This window comes from Podarcis muralis, chromosome 13 (genome assembly GCF_964188315.1).
Source record: "Podarcis muralis chromosome 13, rPodMur119.hap1.1, whole genome shotgun sequence".
In the NCBI taxonomy this organism is placed as follows: domain Eukaryota; kingdom Metazoa; phylum Chordata; class Lepidosauria; order Squamata; family Lacertidae; genus Podarcis; species Podarcis muralis.
Genome location: NC_135667.1, coordinates 21,997,914 through 22,017,989, shown reverse-complemented (window position 1 = coordinate 22,017,989; position 20,076 = coordinate 21,997,914). Strand labels below are relative to the sequence as shown.

Here is a 20,076-nt window from a genome sequence, read left to right as displayed (position 1 = left end):
TTTATATTTATAGTTATACATATATTATACATTATACTTAGTTAATTTTTTTATATTTATATCCAACTTATGTATAAATACTGTTATAATTGATTGTTAATAAAAGAGGCACAGAACACATTGGTAATAACTAAACTAAGTATGGAATATCCTTCTGAAAAAGAATCTCACACTTCTTTCAGCATAGTCCCTAAGCATTACCAGCACATCTTGGCTTTGGCATTCACAGTCAAAGAGATCAATGAAAACCCTCACCTCTTACCCAATCTCACTTTGGGCTTCCACATCTATGACAGCTATTGCAATGCAAGGAGGACTTATCATGCTACAATGCTACTTTTATACACAGAGGACACATTTATCCCTAACTACATATGTGAACAACAGAAAAATCTAATAGCAGTCATTGGGGGAGTGGATGCCCCAATTTCCATGAATGTGGCGACGCTCTTGAAAAACTATAAGGTTCCACAGGTAGGTCAACTCTGCTTTCTCTTTCCCTCCCTCCCTCTATGTGACCCTCCACATTTCCTATACTATTATTTCAAGACATTAATGTGGGCCTTAAAAATACTGAGACTTCCTTTTTATGAATCTTACATGCAAACTGAGTTTTAGGATCCTGTTTCTGATATGGTTTTTAAGATGGTGTGAATGCTGCTGTTTCTTTGTGTTACTGAGTTTATTTCAGGAGTTTAAATGTGCTATTTTGGGTTGTTAGTTGACATGGCTGGAAATGATTTTTTTTCCTTTCTCAACCTGATTGGCATCTGGTTGGGGTTTGTTTCATATTTCCTTATTTCGCTGCTGTCACTGGTCAAATAATGTGCCTAACTGGGCAATAAGAATTTTGCTCTGAGAGTGTTGCTGTAATCCAGCAATTATAGATGCAAAGTCAGTGCATTTCCTCTCAGTCATAAATCCATTTGATGGCTATTTATCAGTGTATATTCTTTCAGCCTTGAATCCCTAACTTGAGCATTGGAATAGTCAAATTCAGTTACCTGACATTGTATTTCTAAGGGCTGCTAATATAATGTATGGGTGGAATTCACTGACAAAATCCATTCATCAATGGAAATTGGAGCAAGGGGGGGGGTTGTTGGGTTTTGTGTTTTTTTTGCAATTTTCTTGCTTCCTTATGCCCCCAAACTTGAAAATATATGCTTGGGGGGGGTCCCCAATCCTCTATAATTGATATATTCCATTCTTCCTAGAAATGGATTTGTGACAATTCATGCTCTGATGGATGGCCATCTGTCCTGGGTGCCTTAGCAGAGATTCTTGCTTTGCAAGCGCTTGGACTAAATGACTCTTGGGGTCGCTTCCAACTCTACAATTGTATGAGATTCTATAGTTGGCCTCCATCAGCAGAGGTGAAAGCAGTGGTTTCCAATTTCCATGAATGGTTTTGAAAACTTCAATATGCAACATGCATTCTATTTTTACAACTTTTCTTTCTCTCCCCTAAAATCACTTTAGCTCCTATATGGCTCTGCTCCATTGAAAACAGATGGAAACCCAGGAATTTCTTTCTACCAGATGGTTCCTCATCAAGCACTTGAATACACAGGAATTCTCTCTTTGCTTCTTTATTTCAAATGGATATGGATTGGAGTACTAGTAATGGATAATGAAAATGGTGAAATGGTTTTGCAAACTGTTTTGCCAAAATTTTCCCAGAGAGGTGTCTGTTTTGACTTTATAAAAAGAATCCCTATGTTTAGGTCTGCCACTGAATTTGATGAATTTCTTGAAGATGGATTAAAAATACATAAGGAACTTCTGAATAGTACAGTCAGTGTGGTTGTGTTTTATGGTGACTCTTATTCCATGATGATTTTGAGATGGATTCCATATTTTGCAGAACATCCACCAAGTCTACCAAAAGGTATAGTGTGGATAACAACAGCTGCAATGGAGCTCACTTCACTGCTCTATCAAAAGAATTTGGACACAGAAATATTCCATGGTGTCCTGTCCTTCACAATCCATTCCAATGACATACCAGCATTCAAAGCATTTGTTGAGAGCCAAAATCCTTTAAGCACAAACGGAGATGGTTTCATCAGAGACTTCTGGCAACAGGCCTTTGACTGTGTATTCTCTGATCCAAATATGGAAGATGTGATGGGGAATATTTGTACTGGGGAGGAGAAACTAGAGAGCCTTCCTGCTCCATTCTTTGAGATGAGCATGAATGGCCACAGCTACAGCATCTACAATGCTGTCTGCGCTGTAGCCCATGCTTTGCATTACATGTCAACTAGATTCAAATATCAAGTAATGGAAAGAAGAGGTGGATGGAAGTACCCGAATCAACAATTGTGGCAGGTAACATGCTCAACATTATCAAGAGGCAAAGCACCATAAGTGTACTACAATAGTCCTTAATTTGTGTCCCAATGTGTCCCTAATTCCTTCCCATCCTAAGGTATATAACATGTTGTTGTTGTTTAGTCATTTAGTTGTGTCCGACTCTTCGTGACCCCATGGACCAGAGCACACCAGGCACTTCTGTCTTCCACTGCCCCCCGCAGTTTGGACAAACTCATGCTGGTAGCTTCAAAAACACTATCCAACCATCTTGTCCTTTGTCATCCCCTTCTTCTTGTGCCCTCCATCTTTCCCAACATCAGGGTCTTTTCCAGGGACTCTTCTCTTCTCATGAGGTGGCCAAAGTATTGGAGCCTCAGCTTCATGATCTGTCCTTCCAGTGAGCACTCAGGGCTGATTTCCTTCAGAATGGATAGGTTTGATCTTCTTGCAGTCCATGGCACGCTCAAAAGTCTCCTCCAGCACCATAATTCAAAAGCATCAATTCTTCGGCGATCAGCCTTCTTTATGGTCCAGCTTTCACTTCCATACATGACTTCTGGGAAAACCATAGCTTTTATTATACGGACCTTTGTTGGCAAGGTGATGTCTCTGCTTTTTAAGATGCTGTCTAGGTTTGTCATTGCTTTTCTCCCAAGAAGCAGGCGTCTTTTAATTTCGTAGCTGCTGTCACCATCTGCAATGATCATGGAGCCCAAGAAAGTAAAATTCCTCACTGCCTCCATTTCTTCCCCTTCTATTAGCCAGGAGGTGATGGGACCAGTGGCCATGATCTTCATTTTTTTGATGTTGAGCTTCAGACCATATTTTGCGCTCTCCTCTTTCACCCTCAATAAAAGTTTCTTTAATTCCTCCTCACTTTCTGCCATCAAGGTTGTGTCATCTGCATATCTGAGGTCATTGATATTTCTTCCAACAATCTTAATTCCGGCTAGGGATTCATCCAGCCCAGCCTTTCGCATGATGAATTCTGCATATAAGTTAAATATGCAGGGAGACAAAATACAGCCTTGTCGTACTCCTTTCCCAATTTTGAACCAATCAGTTGTTCCATATCCAGTTCTAACTGTAGCTTCTTGTCCCACATAGAGATTTCTCAGGAGACAGATGAGGTGATCAGGCACTCCCATTTCTTTAAGAACTTGCCATAGTTTGCTGTGGTCGACACAGTCAAAGGCTTTTGCATAGTCAATGAAGCAGAAGTAGATGTCTTTCTGGAACTCTCTAGCTTTCTCCATAATCCAGCGCATGTTTGCAATTTGCTCTCTGGTTCCTCTGCCTCTTCTAAATCCAGCTTGCACTTCTGGGAGTTCTCGGCCCACATACTGCTTGAGCCTTCCTTGTAGCATTTTAAGCATAACCTTGCTAGCGTGTGAAATGAGTGCAATTGTGCGGTAATTGGAGCATTCTTTGGCACTGCCCTTCTTTGGGATTGGGATGTAGACTGATCTTCTCTAATCCTCTGGCCACTGCTGAGTTTTCCAAACTTGCTGGCATATTGAGTGTAGCACCTTAACAGCATCATCTTTTAAAATTTTAAATAGTTCAGCTGGAATACCATCACTTCCACTGGCCTTGTTATTTGCAGTGCTTCTAAGGCCCATTTGACTTCACTCTCCAGGATGTCTTGCTCAAGGTCAGCAGCCACACTACCTGGGGTGTACAAGACATCCATATCTGTCTGGTATAATTCCTCTGTGTATTCTTGCCACCTCTTCTTGATGTCTTCTGCTTCTGTTAGGTCCTTACCACTTTTGTCCTTTATTATGGTAATCTTTGTACGAAATGTTCCTTTCATATCTCCAATTTTCTTGAACAGATCTCTGGTTCTTCCCATTCTGTTGTTTTCCTCTATTTCTTTGCACTGCTCATTTAAGAAGGCCTTCTTGTCTCTCCTTGCTATTTTTTGGAAATCTGCATTCAATTTCCTGTATCTTTCACTATCTCCCTTGCATTTTGCTTGCCTTCTCTCCCCCGCTATTTGTAAGGCCTTGTTGGACAGCCACTTTGCTTTCTTGCATTTCCTTTTCATTGGGATGGTTTTTTTGCTGCATCCTGTATAATGTTGCGAGCCTCCATCCATAGTTCTTCAGGCACTCTGTCCAGCAAATCTAAATCCTTAAACCTGTTCCTCACTTCCACTGTGTATTCATAAGGGATTTGGTTTAGATTGTATCTTACCGGCCCAGTGGTTTTTCCTACTTTCTTCAGTTTAAGCTTGAATTTTGCTATAAGAAGCTGATGATCTGAGCCACAGTCAGCTCCAGGTCTTGTTTTTGCTGACTGTATAGAGCTTCTCCAACTGGTCAATTTCAGTTTCTTCAGCACCAATAGTTGGTGCATAAACTTGGATTACTGTGATGTTAAAAGGTCTGCCTTGGATTTATATTGAGATCATTTTATCATTTTTGAGATTGCATCCCAGTGCAGTTTTTGCCACTCTTTTGTTGACTATGAGGGCCACTCCATTTCTTTTACGGGTTTCTTGCCCACAGTGGTAGATATGATAGTCATCTGAACTGAATTCGCCCATTCCAGTCCATTTTAGTTGAGAGCCAGTGTGGTGTAGTGGTTAAGAGCGGTAGTCTGCTAATCTGGGGAACCGGGTTCGCGTCTCCGCTCCTCCACTTGCAGCTGCTGGGTGACCTTGGGCCAGTCATGCTTCCTTGAAGTCTCTCAGCCCCACTCACCTCACAGAGTGTTTGTTGTGGGGGAGGAAGGGAAAGGAGAATGTTAGCCGCTTTGAGACTCCTTAAAGGGAGTGAAAGGCGGGATATCAAATCCAAACTCTTCTTCTCTTCTATTAATGCCCAGGATGTCAATATTTATTCTTGACATCTCATTTTTTACCACATCCAACTTACCCTGGTTCATGGTTCTTACATTCCAGGTTCCTATGCAATATTTTTCTTTACAGCATTGGACTTTCCTTTCGCTTCCATGCATATCCGCAACTGAGCGTCCTTTCAGCTTTAGCCCAGCCGCTTCATCAGCTCTAGATATACATGTACTTGTCCTCCACTCTTCCCCAGTAGCATGTTGGACGCCTTCCGACCTGAGGGGCTCATCTTCCAGCGTCATAACTTTTATATGCTTGTTGTCTTTGTCCATGGAGTTTTCTTGGCAGGGATACTGGAGTGGCTTGCCGGTTCCTGCTCCAGGTGGATCACGTTTGGTCCAAACTCTCCACTATGACCTGTTCATCTTGGGTGCCCTGCTCGGCATAGTTCATAGCTTCTCTGAGTTATTCAAGCCCCTTCGCCACGGCAAGGCAGTGATCCATGAAGGGGGTATATAACATATATCGCTTTAATAACTCTTCTTCCTTCCCTCCCTTAAACTTCTGGATGGTTTCCAAATTACTGCTTGATTTTCTCAACTCGCCAAGTCCACCCAACTGGTCATGCCCTCCAGATGTTGTTTGACTACAATTCCCATCATCCCAGAACTCTTACTATATTGACTGGGGCTAATGGCAGTTTTAGTGTCATTTATTTTTAGGTAGAAATTCTGTTATGAATTTGGTGCATCTAATTAATTCTGTTAAATTAAGAGACAGTGTGGTGTAGTCGTAAACTGGTGAACCGTGTCTCCGCTCCTCCACATGCAGCTGCTGGGTGACCTTGGGCTAGTCACACTTCTTTGAAGTCTCTCAGCCCCACTCACCTCACAGAGTGTTTGTAATGGGGGAGGAAGGGAAAGGAGAATGTTAGCCATTTTGAGACTCCTTCGGGTAGTGATAAAGCGGGATATCAAATCCAAACTCTTCTTCTTAATGAGCCTGAACCAGGCCTTCTGGGAGTAGATCTACATGAATATGTATGCCCCTTGAAGTCACATATTTTATTTAAAAATAATAATACATAGAAACAGAAGTTTCAGAAACTTCAGAAACATGCTTTAAAGTCAGTTTATAAGAACTCTCCCTGCCCTCTTCATTACCATTTTATTAAAATTTACTACCCTTGGTATAGGTTTCTATATGTTCATCTTATTTTTGTTGTTGTATTTTTAATGCTACCTTCCAAGTGGGTGCATATACATTAATGAGTTAGGCCTTTGAATCACATTTTTATTTATTTTTTTAAAAGAATACATTCTGTTGTCAGAAGTTGGCTCAGACTGTGTCAACCCAGACTAAAATGGTGTTAACCTTATTGACTATTGAAACATTAACCGTGTTTCAACACTCTGAAAAATATAGAAACCAAACCTTCAGAACCTAACGTGCTTTAAAGTCAATTTATTAGAATTTCTTCCTCCTTTTTGGAATTACAAAGAGTGAGCTTCTTTATCATGAATACTTTCTCACTCAGAAACCATAAACAAGGTATGACTTTACTATCAACGATCCAACTGCAGCCTTTTCTCAACTCTTCCCTTCTCCTCTTCAAACCAGCTACATAATTTTCTCAGACGTGTCTCTTTTAACAACAGTGGTGGGGACAAGATTTCCTTTGATGAGAATGGAGAGTTAGTGGCTGGATTTGATGTGATCAATTGGATTGTTTCCTCAAACCAATCATTTCATAGAGTGAAGGTTGGGAATGTTGATCCCAACCAACAGTTGACCATCAATGGGGATGCCATAACTTGGCCCAACCATTTTAACCAGGTAAGCCTCAATGGTCTGGTTTGTAACTTTTTAGAAAATAGAAAAACTACAATGGATGGATGGATGGAAGGGTGGCAAAGATATTCCTATCTATATTAATTGAGAAGTTGTTTTGGGGAAGTATAAAAAGCAAAACTCTATATCTTGTCTGTTTTGTGTATGCATGAAATCAGAATCTACGCCATTAACCAGGCTCCATCCTTTCCAAAAGATGATTTCTTAACAGTCTGTTGTACTATAATTATCATGTTGATTAGCAAAATTAGCGATACATTACTGAAAGAAAGCATCACTTAAGAACACCTAAAAGTTGCCTTAAATATTCTAATCTCAAAATTCTCAAAATTACTATTCTGGGTTCTCATGTTTGGATTAGTCTCAGCCTCTTTCCTTATGTACTGAGCGGTGCCATCCCGGAACTAGGAAAAGAGTGAAAGATGGGGAGCCATTTTGCTGTTATGATTGCATCCCATGTCCAGAAGGGAAGATTTCGGCTCAGGAGGGTGAGTATTCTGCACAAACTGTACAGTTTACAAGTGAATGGCTTTAGCTGGAATTCATAGGAATGTGCCTACGAATTAACGACTATATACCAGGTTTAGCATGTGATTGAAATGTTTATTAAGCCTGTAGGTAGTTGCTGAAGAAGAAACTGGTTTGTGTCTGTGATTATTTGCCTCAGAGTCCCTGTCAGGGAAATATGATAATGGGCAGTACTAGTAACAGTTTATCAGAGAAGATAACTTCCAAATGTATGATCAAGCTTCAAACAAACACACACACACACACACACACACACACACACACACAGAGAGAGAGAGAGAGAGAGAGAGAGAGAGAGAGAAGGAATAAATGAAAAATTAAGAGAATACATGACCAACCTAAATAGAACAGCACAGACAAAAATAATTGGAAATTAAAAAAATAAAGTTTAGAGTTTTTGCTCTAATTTTTTTATCTATTAACAGGGATTGCAACTTTTTGTTCCAGGAGAGGACTTTCAAAATTACTATTCTTTGCATTTTAATAAAATGAAAATAATATCTATCTAGTTTAGAAGTTAAAATGTGAGGTTTTTATCTGTTACACCAAGGTTTAAAAAATCCTTCCAACACTACACAAAATAGCCATAACTCCTAGCCTTATTTTGCTTACAGATTATAGTATTCTAACACACAATGTTCCTCGCAGATGTCAGTTAAAACTCCACACACACTACTTAATAGGGCTTTCACCAGACAGGACAGGAAAAATTCATAATCAAATTTAATATGTTGTTCATTAGAATACAAAAACCATTGCATATTAAATAATAACAATTAAAACATAGTTCAGATAATTTCGACAGAATATGTGTTCACTCTCCCTGATTAATACCAAATATTTTCTTTTTCAGACATGAATGAGTGTAATATATGCTCAGAAGAAAAATGTCCAAATAGTAATCAGGATATGTGTATTCCCAAGGAAATAACCTTTTTATCCTATGAAGAACCTCTGGGCATCAGTTTAGCCTGCAGTGCTTTTGCTTTTTCCTTCATCACAGCTTTGGTTCTGGGAACATTTTTGAAGCACCACCACACACCCATTGTCAAAGCCAACAATCGGGACCTCACCTACACTCTCCTCATTGCCCTTCTCTTCTGCTTCCTTTGTGCATTGCTATTCATGGGAAAGCCTGAGAAGGTGACATGCCTCTTCCGACAAACTGCTTTTGGCACCATCTTTTCAGTGGCTGTTTCTTGCGTGTGGGCAAAAACCATGACAGTGGTTTTAGCTTTTATGGCCACCAAGCCAGGATCCAAGATGAGGAAGTGGGTGGGGAAGAGACTGTCTATTGCCATTGTGGTTTCCTGTTCTTTTATTCAAGGAGGCATCTGTACTGTGTGGTTAGCATCCTCACCCCCATTCCCAGATGTTGACATGAACTCAATGCTTCAAGAAATTGTACTGGAATGCAATGAGGGATCCGTGACTATGTTTTACTGTGTCCTGGGCTACATGGGCTTCCTGGCTCTTGTCAGCTTCACTGTGGCTTTCCTTGCCCGGAAGTTACCTGACAGTTTCAATGAAGCCAAGTTTATCACTTTCAGCATGTTGGTCTTTTGCAGTGTTTGGCTGTCCTTTATTCCCTCCTACCTCAGTACCAGGGGGAAATACATGGTTGCAGTGGAGATCTTTTCTATCTTAGCCTCTGGTGCTGGTCTCCTGGGATTCATCTTTGCCCCCAAATGCTATATTATTGTGTTGCGGCCTAAACTAAATAACAGGGAACATCTAATAAGAAATAAGACCTAAGGAATCTTAATGTTATGAAGTCAGCTGAAAACACCCACCCTTCGAAAGAAACACTGAGGACTGGGGGCAAGAGCTGATCATGAAGCAGCACAGAACCAACTTGCATGATGTCAGTATTTCATTCTCTCATCGCAGCATCATGTGAACCTCTGTTAACATTCCATAACACTGTAAGTGTGGGAATGGAAGTCAGAGTTTCTGTTCCCACACTTACAGTGTTATGGAATGTAAACAGGATCACGTGATCCTGCGATGAGAGTATGAAATACGGAGCAGTCATCGTTTGTGATTGATTCTGGTGCGACACAACATCTGTGTAAAGACAGAAGCCTGTTTATTGAGCTCCAGAAGCTCAATAAACAGGCTTCTGTCTTTACACAGATATTGCATCACACCGGAATTGATCACGAACGATGACTGCACACGCTGACTGGAACAAAGTGTGATCAAGCATCCTATACCTCCAGGTATAAGGCGGTATATAAATTCTAATAATAATAATAATAATAACAATAATAATAATAATAATCTTGAAGACCTGTGTTTTATCTTGGTGTTCTGATTTTACTTGTCAGAGATAATAAAGACCTCATCCACTTTCTTGAATGATGTGTTCTCTAAACTATTAATCCTATTATTCTGACTGCTGATGTGGGATACATGCCATGAGATTAAAAATCCTTGTTAATATCCAGAACTGTGCATGCATGTGCACACACACATACACCACAGCTCCAATGTAACACGCAGCAAAACTACTTTTTATGCACCAACATTATCTAGGACATGTTTCTAGGAGTCACATGTTTCTAGGAGTCATAAATGATTCCTGAGTGCAGGGTGGGGACCACAGGTGGACAAACTACCCCAGAAGGAAGGAGCATGACATGTCCCCCACCAGAGGTGTTATCCATGCCTTAACATCCCATACAACCCCCATTAAAATATAATTGCTATAAACACAATTTCTACACGATATGTGGAGTTTTTTAAAAAAATATATTAAGACCACCTATTTTCTTTTTCAGATATGAATGATTATAACATATGCTCAGAAGAAGAATATCCACAAAATAATCAATATATGTGTATTCCCAAAGAAATTAGCTTCTTGTCCTTTGAAGAACCTTTGGGAATCAGTTTAGCCTCTTCTGCTCTTTCCTTTTCTCTGATCGCATCCTTAGTCCTGCGAACATTTTTGAAGCACCACCACACACCCATTGTCAAAGCAAACAACCAATACCTCACCTACACTATCCTACTCTCCTTCCTGCTTTCCTTCCTTTCTGCGTTGCTATTCATCAGATGGCCTGTAAAAGTTGTTTGCCTCCTCTGACAGATTGCTTTTTGTATTATCTTCTCAGTGACTCTTACTTGTGTGCTGGCAACAACCATCAGAGTGGCTTTGGCTTTCATGGCTGCCAAGCCAAGATTCAGGATGAAGAAGTAGGTGGGGGAGAGACATTGTTGTTTCCTGCACCTTTATTCAAGCATGCATTTGTACCATGTGGCTGGCATCCTTACCTCATTCTCAGATATTGACATGAACTCAGTAGTTCAAGAAATTGTACTAGAATGTATGGAGGGACCTGTGACTATGTTTTACTGTATGCTGGGCTACATGGGCTTTGTTGTGGCCTGAGCTAAGCAGCAGGGAACATTTAGTAAGACATAAAGCCTGAAAGGTTTGTGTATATGCATCGTTTGCGACAGCTTCAAATCTAGACAGCAGAGTACTGAGCCATTTCCCTCTCAGCAGCTACACTGCATAAATATTTGCACAGGTCTCCTGATTCTTCTAATTTGGAAAAAATATCTTGGAAAAACAAACTAAGTTATATATGTCTAAAATTAAAAACATTGTGTATGTATTCACTCTTTGCATTTCACAATATCTTTCTTCAGCCTCTCATTATTGTGGATTTTTGAGAGGATATTTACGCAAAAGGTGTAACCACACTCACTGTGGCCACACTCACATCCACAAGTGCCATGTTGGTAACTGTCATAAAGTATAGAATAAAATGTCCCTATCTTCCTGTTTGTGACTCCAAGTTCTGCCATCCCTTCTTAGCTAATAATAATTTCAGTTCAAAAAGTGTGACAAACAACCTGTCCTAGTTCTACAGGGACTTCCCATCTTATACTTAGCAATTAACTTCAGAATTATCTTGTCAGAAGAACAGAAATTAATTCTGTTGTTCATTCAAATCCCTGTGGATTTTTGGTGGCCACTAGCAAAACAAAGAACAAAGACCATGAAGAATGTCATAAATATACCCAGTATAATACCCAGTAGGGTGAGGGACTGGGAACAGGCAAAGCTCCACAGCTTTAAGCCTCTGGGAAACATAAAATGTTCAATTCGGGCAGTTTTAGTTGCAGATGCTGTAATGATTGTTCTGTTGAAGAACATAGGAGATTTTGGATGTAGTTGGAATATTTTTCCTTGTACTTAGAATGGCAGTTTTAGTCATCTTGCTACTGGTCCTATTTCCTCAAACAGGATGTGCAGATCACATTGTTCAATGCAGTGTCCATTATCCACAGCATCCAGTTCACATGTATCATCAGGAAGGAGATCTCATCATTGGTGGCATCGCTTATCATGGCAGCTTTGTCACCAGTGAAAGCGAATTCAAAGAAGAACCCCTACCAACATTATCAGAATCGGTTGTGTAAGACCTTAATGGTTGTTTAAGTGCCAGTGAATTCTGTTTTAGTAAAGTGGGTGGTGTGAGCAGCTTATGCAGAATGAAAATGTTGCTATTATGAATGTGTATGAGTGTGTTAAATAACACCTTATTTTAAAAAATGGAAGGGTTATTGGTGCTCGTATAGTTCAACTTTGTTCAGTGGAGGAAATCTTGAAACTAAGGCATCCATAACAGAAGCTGTCCAGCCTCATCTTAAATACCTCCAGCCAAGAGCAGCTCACCACCTCCCAGTCTGTTCCATCAAACTTTTTTTCAGGTTGTGAATACCCAGCTCATTTAACTTTTCAGTGTAGTTCATTTTAGCAAATGATATTGAAAAAGATACCGTAGTCTGAAAGTATAGTTATGTGGTAGTGCTTATCTATTACAGCAAAAGGTGCTTCAAGAAATATAACATGTAGATAATGTAATCATTAATTATTAGACTGATTAAGTAATTAATGAATCAGATACTGAGCACATGTGGAATAGCTTCATGATACAGAATCTCAATTTAATTCTAGTGTAATACCTAAGCATTACCAGCACATTGTGGCCTTGGACTTCGCAGTAAAGGAGATCAATGAAAATCCTCAGATGTTACCCAATATCACTTTGGGCTTCCACATTTATGACAGCTATAACAATGCCAGGTGGACCTATCAGGCCACAATGCTGCTTCTATCAGCACTGGAGAGATTTATCCCAAACTACATTTGTGACAAAATGAAAAATCTGATAGCAGTTATTGGGGGACTGGATTCTGAAATTTCCATGAATATGGCAACTCTCCTGAATATCTATAAGGTTCCACAGGTAGGACAGCTCTCTCTCTCTCTCTCTCTCTCTCTCTCTCTCTCTCTTTCTTTCTCTCTCTCTCTCTCTCTCTCTCTCTCTCTCTGTGTGTGTGTGTGTAGGTGTGTAGTATGGGAGTTTAATTCTCACTTTCTTGAATCCTCAACATTTTCTACAGTGAAAATTAAAGTCATCAATATGTCCCTTACAAATAATGAGACAGAATTCATTTTTTATATTTTGGAAGAATATTTTTACTAGTTTGGTGTTATTTATATTCTTTTGTGATACTCTAGTTGCTGATGTTTGTTTTGTTTTATTCGTATGGTTGTTTTCAATTTAGGAAGAGAGAGGGAGAGAGAAATGAACCTGCTGTTTATTATTCACTTATAAAGAAGAAAAATATGACCATAATTCTTTCTGCTCCTTTAGTCCCCTCAATCCACAAGCATGCTTCTGAGGGGAGGGAGAAATCCACAACATTGGCTCACTTCCTATGTTGCTGAGAGGTAGCATCCATCAGCAGGGGTGGACAGCACTGGATTCCATTCTATATGCACTATTTTGAATCCTTCACGTTGCAACATAAAGTACGCTGTTGTCATTTTCCCCCTTCCCCATTCTCTCTCCAGCTCATCTATGGCTCCATTCCACAGATGAATTATAAAACTCTAGGCCTTTCTTTCTACCAGATGGTCCCTAAGGAAACCCTTCAATATGCAGGGATTCTCTCTTTGCTACTACATTTCAGGTGGACATGGATTGGAGTCTTTATAATGAATGATGAAAGTGGTGAAAGATTTTTACAAACTGTATCACCAATGTTTTCCCATAGTGGAGTTTGCTTTTCCTTCATACAAAGAGTCCCTATGTTGACTTCCATTGATGAAATTAAAGAAATACTTGAAGAAGGTGCAAAAATCCATAGTGAAGTCAGGAATAGTACAGCCAATGTGGTTGTTTTTAATGGAGAATCTGTTTCCATGTATTTTTTGAGATGGCTTCCATATTTTGCACAACATCCACCAAGTCTACCAAAAGGAATAGTGTGGATAACAACAGCTGAAATGGAGCTCACTTCACAGGTCTATCAAAAGGATTGGGATACCCAAATATTCCATGGTGTTCTGTCCTTCACAATCCACTCCAATGATCTGCCAAAATTCAAATCATTTGCTGAGAGCCAAAGTCCTTCCAGTGCAAAGGCAAATGGTTTTATCAGGGACTTCTGGCAACAGGCATTTGGCTGTGTTTTCCCAAATCCAGATGTGGGAGATGTGGAGGGGGATATTTGCACTGGGGATGAGAAACTGGACACCCTTCCAGCAACGCTTTTTGAAACCAGCATGTCTGGCCACAGCTACAGCATCTACAATGCTGTTTATGCTGCTGCTCATGCTTTACATCACGCACTGTCATCTAGACTCAAACACAGAGCGATGGAAAATAGAGAGGGACTGAAATGGCAAAATCAACAGTTGTGGCAGGTAACGGACTCAACATGTTCAAGTGGCAGAGAGGCACAACCATGGTACTGTATGCCACAATCTTTATAATAAAACTAACTCCCCGCAACTCTTCCAGTGCTCATCTTTCAATCTTTCTTCATATTCAATCAACTAGAGTTGAAATAATAGCCTATCAGTCTACTCTGATTCATTCCTTTTTGTCAGTGTACTTAGGTTTATAAACAATGTACACTGTTACACTTTTACTGATCAGTGTAGGGTATTCTCCTGTGATCTCTGTGATCTCTGGGTATATTAATGTGAGGTATGTAGCTTTTATCTTCCTGGATCGTGTGTATCACACTATTTGGACCTCATAATGAGATACGGTCTTGCTCATGGGTAGTAAATATGATGCCCTCTATACATTCTTGGATTACAACTCCTATCTTCCCTAACTATTGACTATACTATCTGGGGTGATGAGAGTAATAATAATAATAATAATAATAATAATAATAATAATAATTTTTATTTATACCCCGCCCTCCCCAGTCAAGGCCGGGCTCAGATAGGCTTACAAGCAATAATAAAAACAAGTTGAATGATTACAACTTAAAAACAAAATTGAAATACAACATTAAAATATTGAAACATTAAAATATTAAAATGTAGCCTCCTCGCAGGAGGAGAAGGAAAAGAAAAAAGAAAGAGAGGGAGGGAATCAAATTGACTCCAAGCCAAAGGCCAGGCGGAACAACTCTGTCTTACAGGCCCTGCGGAAAGAAATCAGATCCTGCAGGGCCCTGGTCTCATGAGGCAGAGCGTTCCACCAGGCCAGAGCCAGAGTTGAAAAGGCCCTGGCTCTGGTTGAAGCCAATCTAACTTCCTTAGGGCCCGGGACCACTAGGGTGTTGCTATTTATGGACCTTGAGGCTCTCCGTGGGGCTTAACGGGAGAGGCGGTCTCATAGGTATGAGGGTCCTAGGCCGTGAAGGACTTTAAAGGTCAAAACCAGCACCTTAAATCTGACCCTGTACTCCACCGGGAGCCAGTGCAGCTTGAAAAGCACTGGATGAATATGCTCCCATGGCAGAGACCCTGTGAGGAGCCTCGCTGCAGCATTCTGCACCCGCTGGACAGCTTTAAGGGCAGCCCCGCGTAGAGCGAATTAGAGTAGTCAAGCCTGGAGATGACCGTCGCATGGATCACAGTGGCCAGGTCGGGGTGGGAAAGGTATCGTAGTCCAACAATATCTGGAAGTGAATACCACATTGGCTAGTATTGGTCTTGCTTGTGCTATCTTCACTGTAAAGCTCTGCATAAACTTAATCCAGTATTTCTTTCTTCACTCTGGCATCAGGGAATGGCTATTTAGAATCCTGCTGATCCTGTTGATATTTTGCTGTCTGTGTTCAGGATTATATGAAATCCTTTTTTAATGAAACATTATGTTTCATAAAGGCATTTTAATACATAAAAAGGCAATGTGTGTGAAACTGCAGAAAAATAATGAATAGTGTATTCCATTCGGCGTCAGCCTTCATAGTAGCAAGTGTATTAACATTACAATCATACCTGCATTTACCTGGGAAATAAACCCCTTGAATTAAATGGGTTTTACTTCTGGGTAGGATTTGGATTATAGCCTCTAGCAACAATTTACACATACACAGAGTCAACAAACAACACTTCAAAAAAAAGGGGGGGAAAGCAATGAAACCCCCGTTGGGACAGCAATTATACATTGATGAATATGTAGATTATGTAGATTGCAACACAATATTTACATATTACGTACAAACCTTTTAAAAAATGCAGCAGAGACTTAAGGACAAAAGAGACTTAAGGAATAACTATGATAGGGGCTGAACAGGTGAACAGGAGGAAATTTGCTTGCTACTAAAGGATTCCCCTTATATCCCTAGCTGTGTTGTCAGTAAGATAAAGGCGTCCATTCTATTAAGACTTATGTGCATTAATTTAATTCTTGTGTTTCTGTAGTCTTTTCTCACTAGAAAACCGTAGACGTTAGACCTTAATATGCAAGATCTAACTTCAGCCTTTTCTAAACTATTGCTTTTTGCTATTCAACCTAGCTACATCAATTTCTCAGAAATGTCACGTTTAACAACAGCGGTGGGGACAAGATTTTCTTTGATGAGTTTGGGGAGTTAGTGGCTGGATTTGATGTGATCAACTGGATTGTTTCTTCAAACCAATCATTTCACAGAGTGAAAGTTGGAAGGGTGGACCCCAACAAAGTATTCACCATCAATGCAGATGAGATAACATGGTATAGCACGTTTAACCAGGTAGGATCCAATTGTCTGCAGTTTGAAAAGACATCCAGTTTTGAATTAATACTGATGCTCTGTCCTGATGTGTAAAATAATTTTCATCAGACAGTGATGAAAACTATAAAATCTGGAGGCAGGGGATTTCACTGAGAATGCACAATGGATGAACTGTTGGGAAAATGGGATTCCACAAGTGGCTATGATTCCACAATTAGCCATCTTGAATACTAACCTGCGAGAAAGGTGGTCTATAACGAGATAAAACAAATAAACAAACAAATGTTGCTTTGTTCTTGCCTTTATTCATGTAGAAATGGTTCAGAGAAAATTTTATATAGAATTTAATCATATCTCTATTGGTTTAAATATACATAAGATTATAATATAAGTCATTTAACACTCAGTCATGCTCTACTGGCAATGTTTAGTTCAAGCAGAAGTGTTACATTTAGTGCATGTCAAATATCTAAATAAAATGTGTGTGTGTGTGAAAACACAAAGTTTATAAATCTTGAATTATCTATTGTATAAAAGCACATACAGGTAATGTAGTGAATCAATATCAATATGCAGGTGGTGTCATATATATATATATATATATATATATATATATATATATATATGCAGGTTTTGGTGTCCTCGGGTATCTTCCCGTGTAAAAGTTGGGGTGTCTAGGCGACGTTTCGACGAGGTCTCACTCGTCATCTTCAGGCTGGTGCTTTCGGCTTCTTGTTACTGGAACAGAGCAGGATCTCAGTGTTTGAGTTCCTATAAATACTGTTGAGGAGGTGTGGCCTCCTATGTTCTGGGCAGAGAGGAAGTTCCCAGGCTAGTGTGCCTTTTCTTCACTAGCCTGGGAACTTCCTCTCTGCCCAGAACATAGGAGGCCACACCTCCTCAACAGTATTTATAGGAACTCAAACACTGAGATCCTGCTCTGTTCCAGTAACAAGAAGCCGAAAGCACCAGCCTGAAGATGACGAGTGAGACCTCGTCGAAACGTCGCCTAGACACCCCAACTTTTACACGGGAAGATACCCGAGGACACCAAAACCTGCATTCCTGTACCCGTGAAAATCTACGAAAGCATATATATATATATATATATATATATATATATATATATATATGCATGATGTGGCATCAAACCCCAATTTTTGAAAGTCCTAGCTGCTGAATGTTTTGAAAGCCAAATGCCGAAATTTCAGAAGCGAATGCTTCTGTTTTCGAATGCGCCTTGGAAGTCAAATGGCTTCTGAGCAGCTTTTTTCTTTTTCTTTTCCTTTGAACTTGTTGACAGCCGTTTGATCCTCAATTTTCAAATGTTTCGGAAGTCAAACAGACTTCTGGAATGGATTACATTTGAAAACCAAGGTTCCACTGTATCACTTAGGAAAATCAAAATATTTTGGGGTCTTTTTGTTAACACACTATTCTCAGCATTATTATTGTGCTCTCTCATTTGTACCTTAGTTTCAGCCTCTTTCCTTATGTAATGAGAGGTGCCCCCCTGGCTTTAGGAAGAAATTGAAAGAGGGAGAGCCATTTTGCTGTTATGATTGCATCCCATGCCCTGAAGGGAAGATTTCAGATCAGGAGGGTAAGTATCATGTGTATATTGTACAGCGTTGTGAAATAGAAGGGGTCTGCCTGAAAGACAGAGGAATGTGCCTGTAAATTTAGGACTCTATTAGGATTACTTTTCTTCAAACCATTCCTGACATATAACATTTATGGTCCCAAGCTTTAAATAAATTTTTATCAAACCAGACATAAAACCTCCAAAAAAAATGCATTACCATGAATATTCCAAACAAATATCACAACACATATTTCCTTTTTTCAGATATGAATGACTGCAATCAATGTTCAGAAGAAGAATATCCAAACAATAATCGGGATCTGTGTATTCCCAAGGATATAAGCTTTTTGACTTACGGAGAACCTTTGGGGATCATTTTAGCCTGTTTTGCCCTTTCTTTTTCTTTCATCACAGCTCTGGTCCTGGAAACATTTTTGAAGCATCACAACACACCCATTGTCAAAGCCAACAACCGGGACCTCACCTACACTCTTCTCATCTCCCTCCTGCTCTGCTTCCTTTCTGCACTGCTGTTCATCGGCCGACCTGGAAGGGTATTCTGTCTCCTTCAACAGACTGCTTTTGGCATCATCTTCTCAGTGGCTATTTCTTGTATACTGGCAAAAACTTTCACAGTGGTTCTGGCTTTCATGGCCACCAAACCAGGATCCAGGCTGAGGAAGTGGGTGGGGAAGAGAATGACCAATTCCATTGTAGTTTCCTGTTCCCTTATTCAAATAGGTATCTGTACTGCTTGGCTGGGATCCTCACCCCCATTCCCTGATGCTGACATGCACTCAATGGCTAAGGAAGTTGTACTAGAATGTAATGTGGGATCTGTGACTATGTTTTACTGTGTCCTGAGCTACATGGGCTTCCTGGCTCTTGTCAGCTTCACTGTGGCTTTCCTTGCCAGGAAGTTACCTGACAGTTTCAATGAAGCCAAGTTCATCACTTTCAGTATGCTGGTCTTTTGTAGTGTTTGGATATCTTTCTTTCCAAGCTACCTCAGTACCAAGGGAAAATATATGGTAGCTGTGGAGATCTTCTCTATCTTAGCCTCTAGTGCTGGACTTCTGACTTGCATTTTTGCCCCAAAATGCTACATTATTGTGTTGCGGCCTGAGCTGAACAACAGGGAACATTTAATAAGAAATAAAGGCTGAAGAGTTTATATGTCTGCATTATTCACCATAATTTCAAAGTTTAATGGTTTGTTTCTGTTTGCACAGCAGAGTATTCATGAGATATTTCCTCTCAGCAGGTGCCCTAAATATGTTTCCCCAGAGGCCTCAACATTCTTCTAACTTGAAATTGGTTTCTTTCTTTCTAAAATTTAAATTCCATCCTCCATACAGAACGATCTCAATGTTGACAATGTAAACCCATTTAAACACTGCAGCAAAGACTCTTTATATAGAATCTTTATATAATATCCTTTCATGCTATGATATCTAGAAGCAAGCTGTTTAATCAAGAAGCCTGCCAGTATAAGGAATTTATTTATCTGGCTAATGTTTGTGCCAGTTTAATGTATGGAAGAATAGTGGTCCACAGCTGGGATGCTATGTCTGACAAGGCACCATTTGCAACCAATTGTAAATCATAGAGTAATTCTTGGTTTTATCTCTGGTTAGTCTGCAAAGAGCCACCCACAAGACTGTGCTGGAAAATATGTTAAGCTCAGTTATGCTAAGCTAAGTGATGTGCAGCACCTGAATGACCAGAAAGGAGCAAATCCCTGTGTCTCCAGGACCCTGCATCTTCATGCTATGGATACGAGCTCCTAAAGCTTTATACATGCTTGCTTTGATATGCACTAATTGGCTTGCTTTGATGGTGCGCTTATCTGTGGGACTGGGATGTTGGGCTCAGAGCCCAGAAGAGGAACTATCTGTAATGTTTGAGTATTTGCCACATAACCTCTCTTTGTCAGGTAGATACCTCGCTATATAACGAATGTATGAACTTTCACTTGGGTGTGGACAAGTCATCTCCTGGCTGT

At 40.0% G+C, this 20,076-nt stretch overlaps 2 protein-coding genes across 2 annotated transcripts; both read left to right on the top strand.

The window, feature by feature from the left end:
• The first annotated feature begins 141 nt into the window (after positions 1-141).
• LOC144325313 (vomeronasal type-2 receptor 26-like) lies at positions 142-9,250 on the top strand. Its single transcript, XM_077918148.1, has 5 exons — positions 142-474; positions 1,483-2,334; positions 6,737-6,952; positions 7,329-7,455; positions 8,349-9,250. Exons 1-5 carry the CDS (start codon positions 142-144, stop codon positions 9,248-9,250), a joined length of 2,430 nt encoding a protein of 809 aa, XP_077774274.1.
• Positions 9,251-11,812: 2,562 nt separating this feature from the next.
• LOC114583199 (vomeronasal type-2 receptor 26-like) lies at positions 11,813-19,237 on the top strand. The gene is made up of 6 exons (XM_028704540.2): positions 11,813-11,928; positions 12,471-12,762; positions 13,374-14,228; positions 16,289-16,504; positions 17,963-18,089; positions 18,336-19,237. Exons 1-6 carry the CDS (start codon positions 11,813-11,815, stop codon positions 19,235-19,237), a joined length of 2,508 nt encoding a protein of 835 aa, XP_028560373.2.
• The last annotated feature ends 839 nt before the right edge of the window (positions 19,238-20,076 follow it).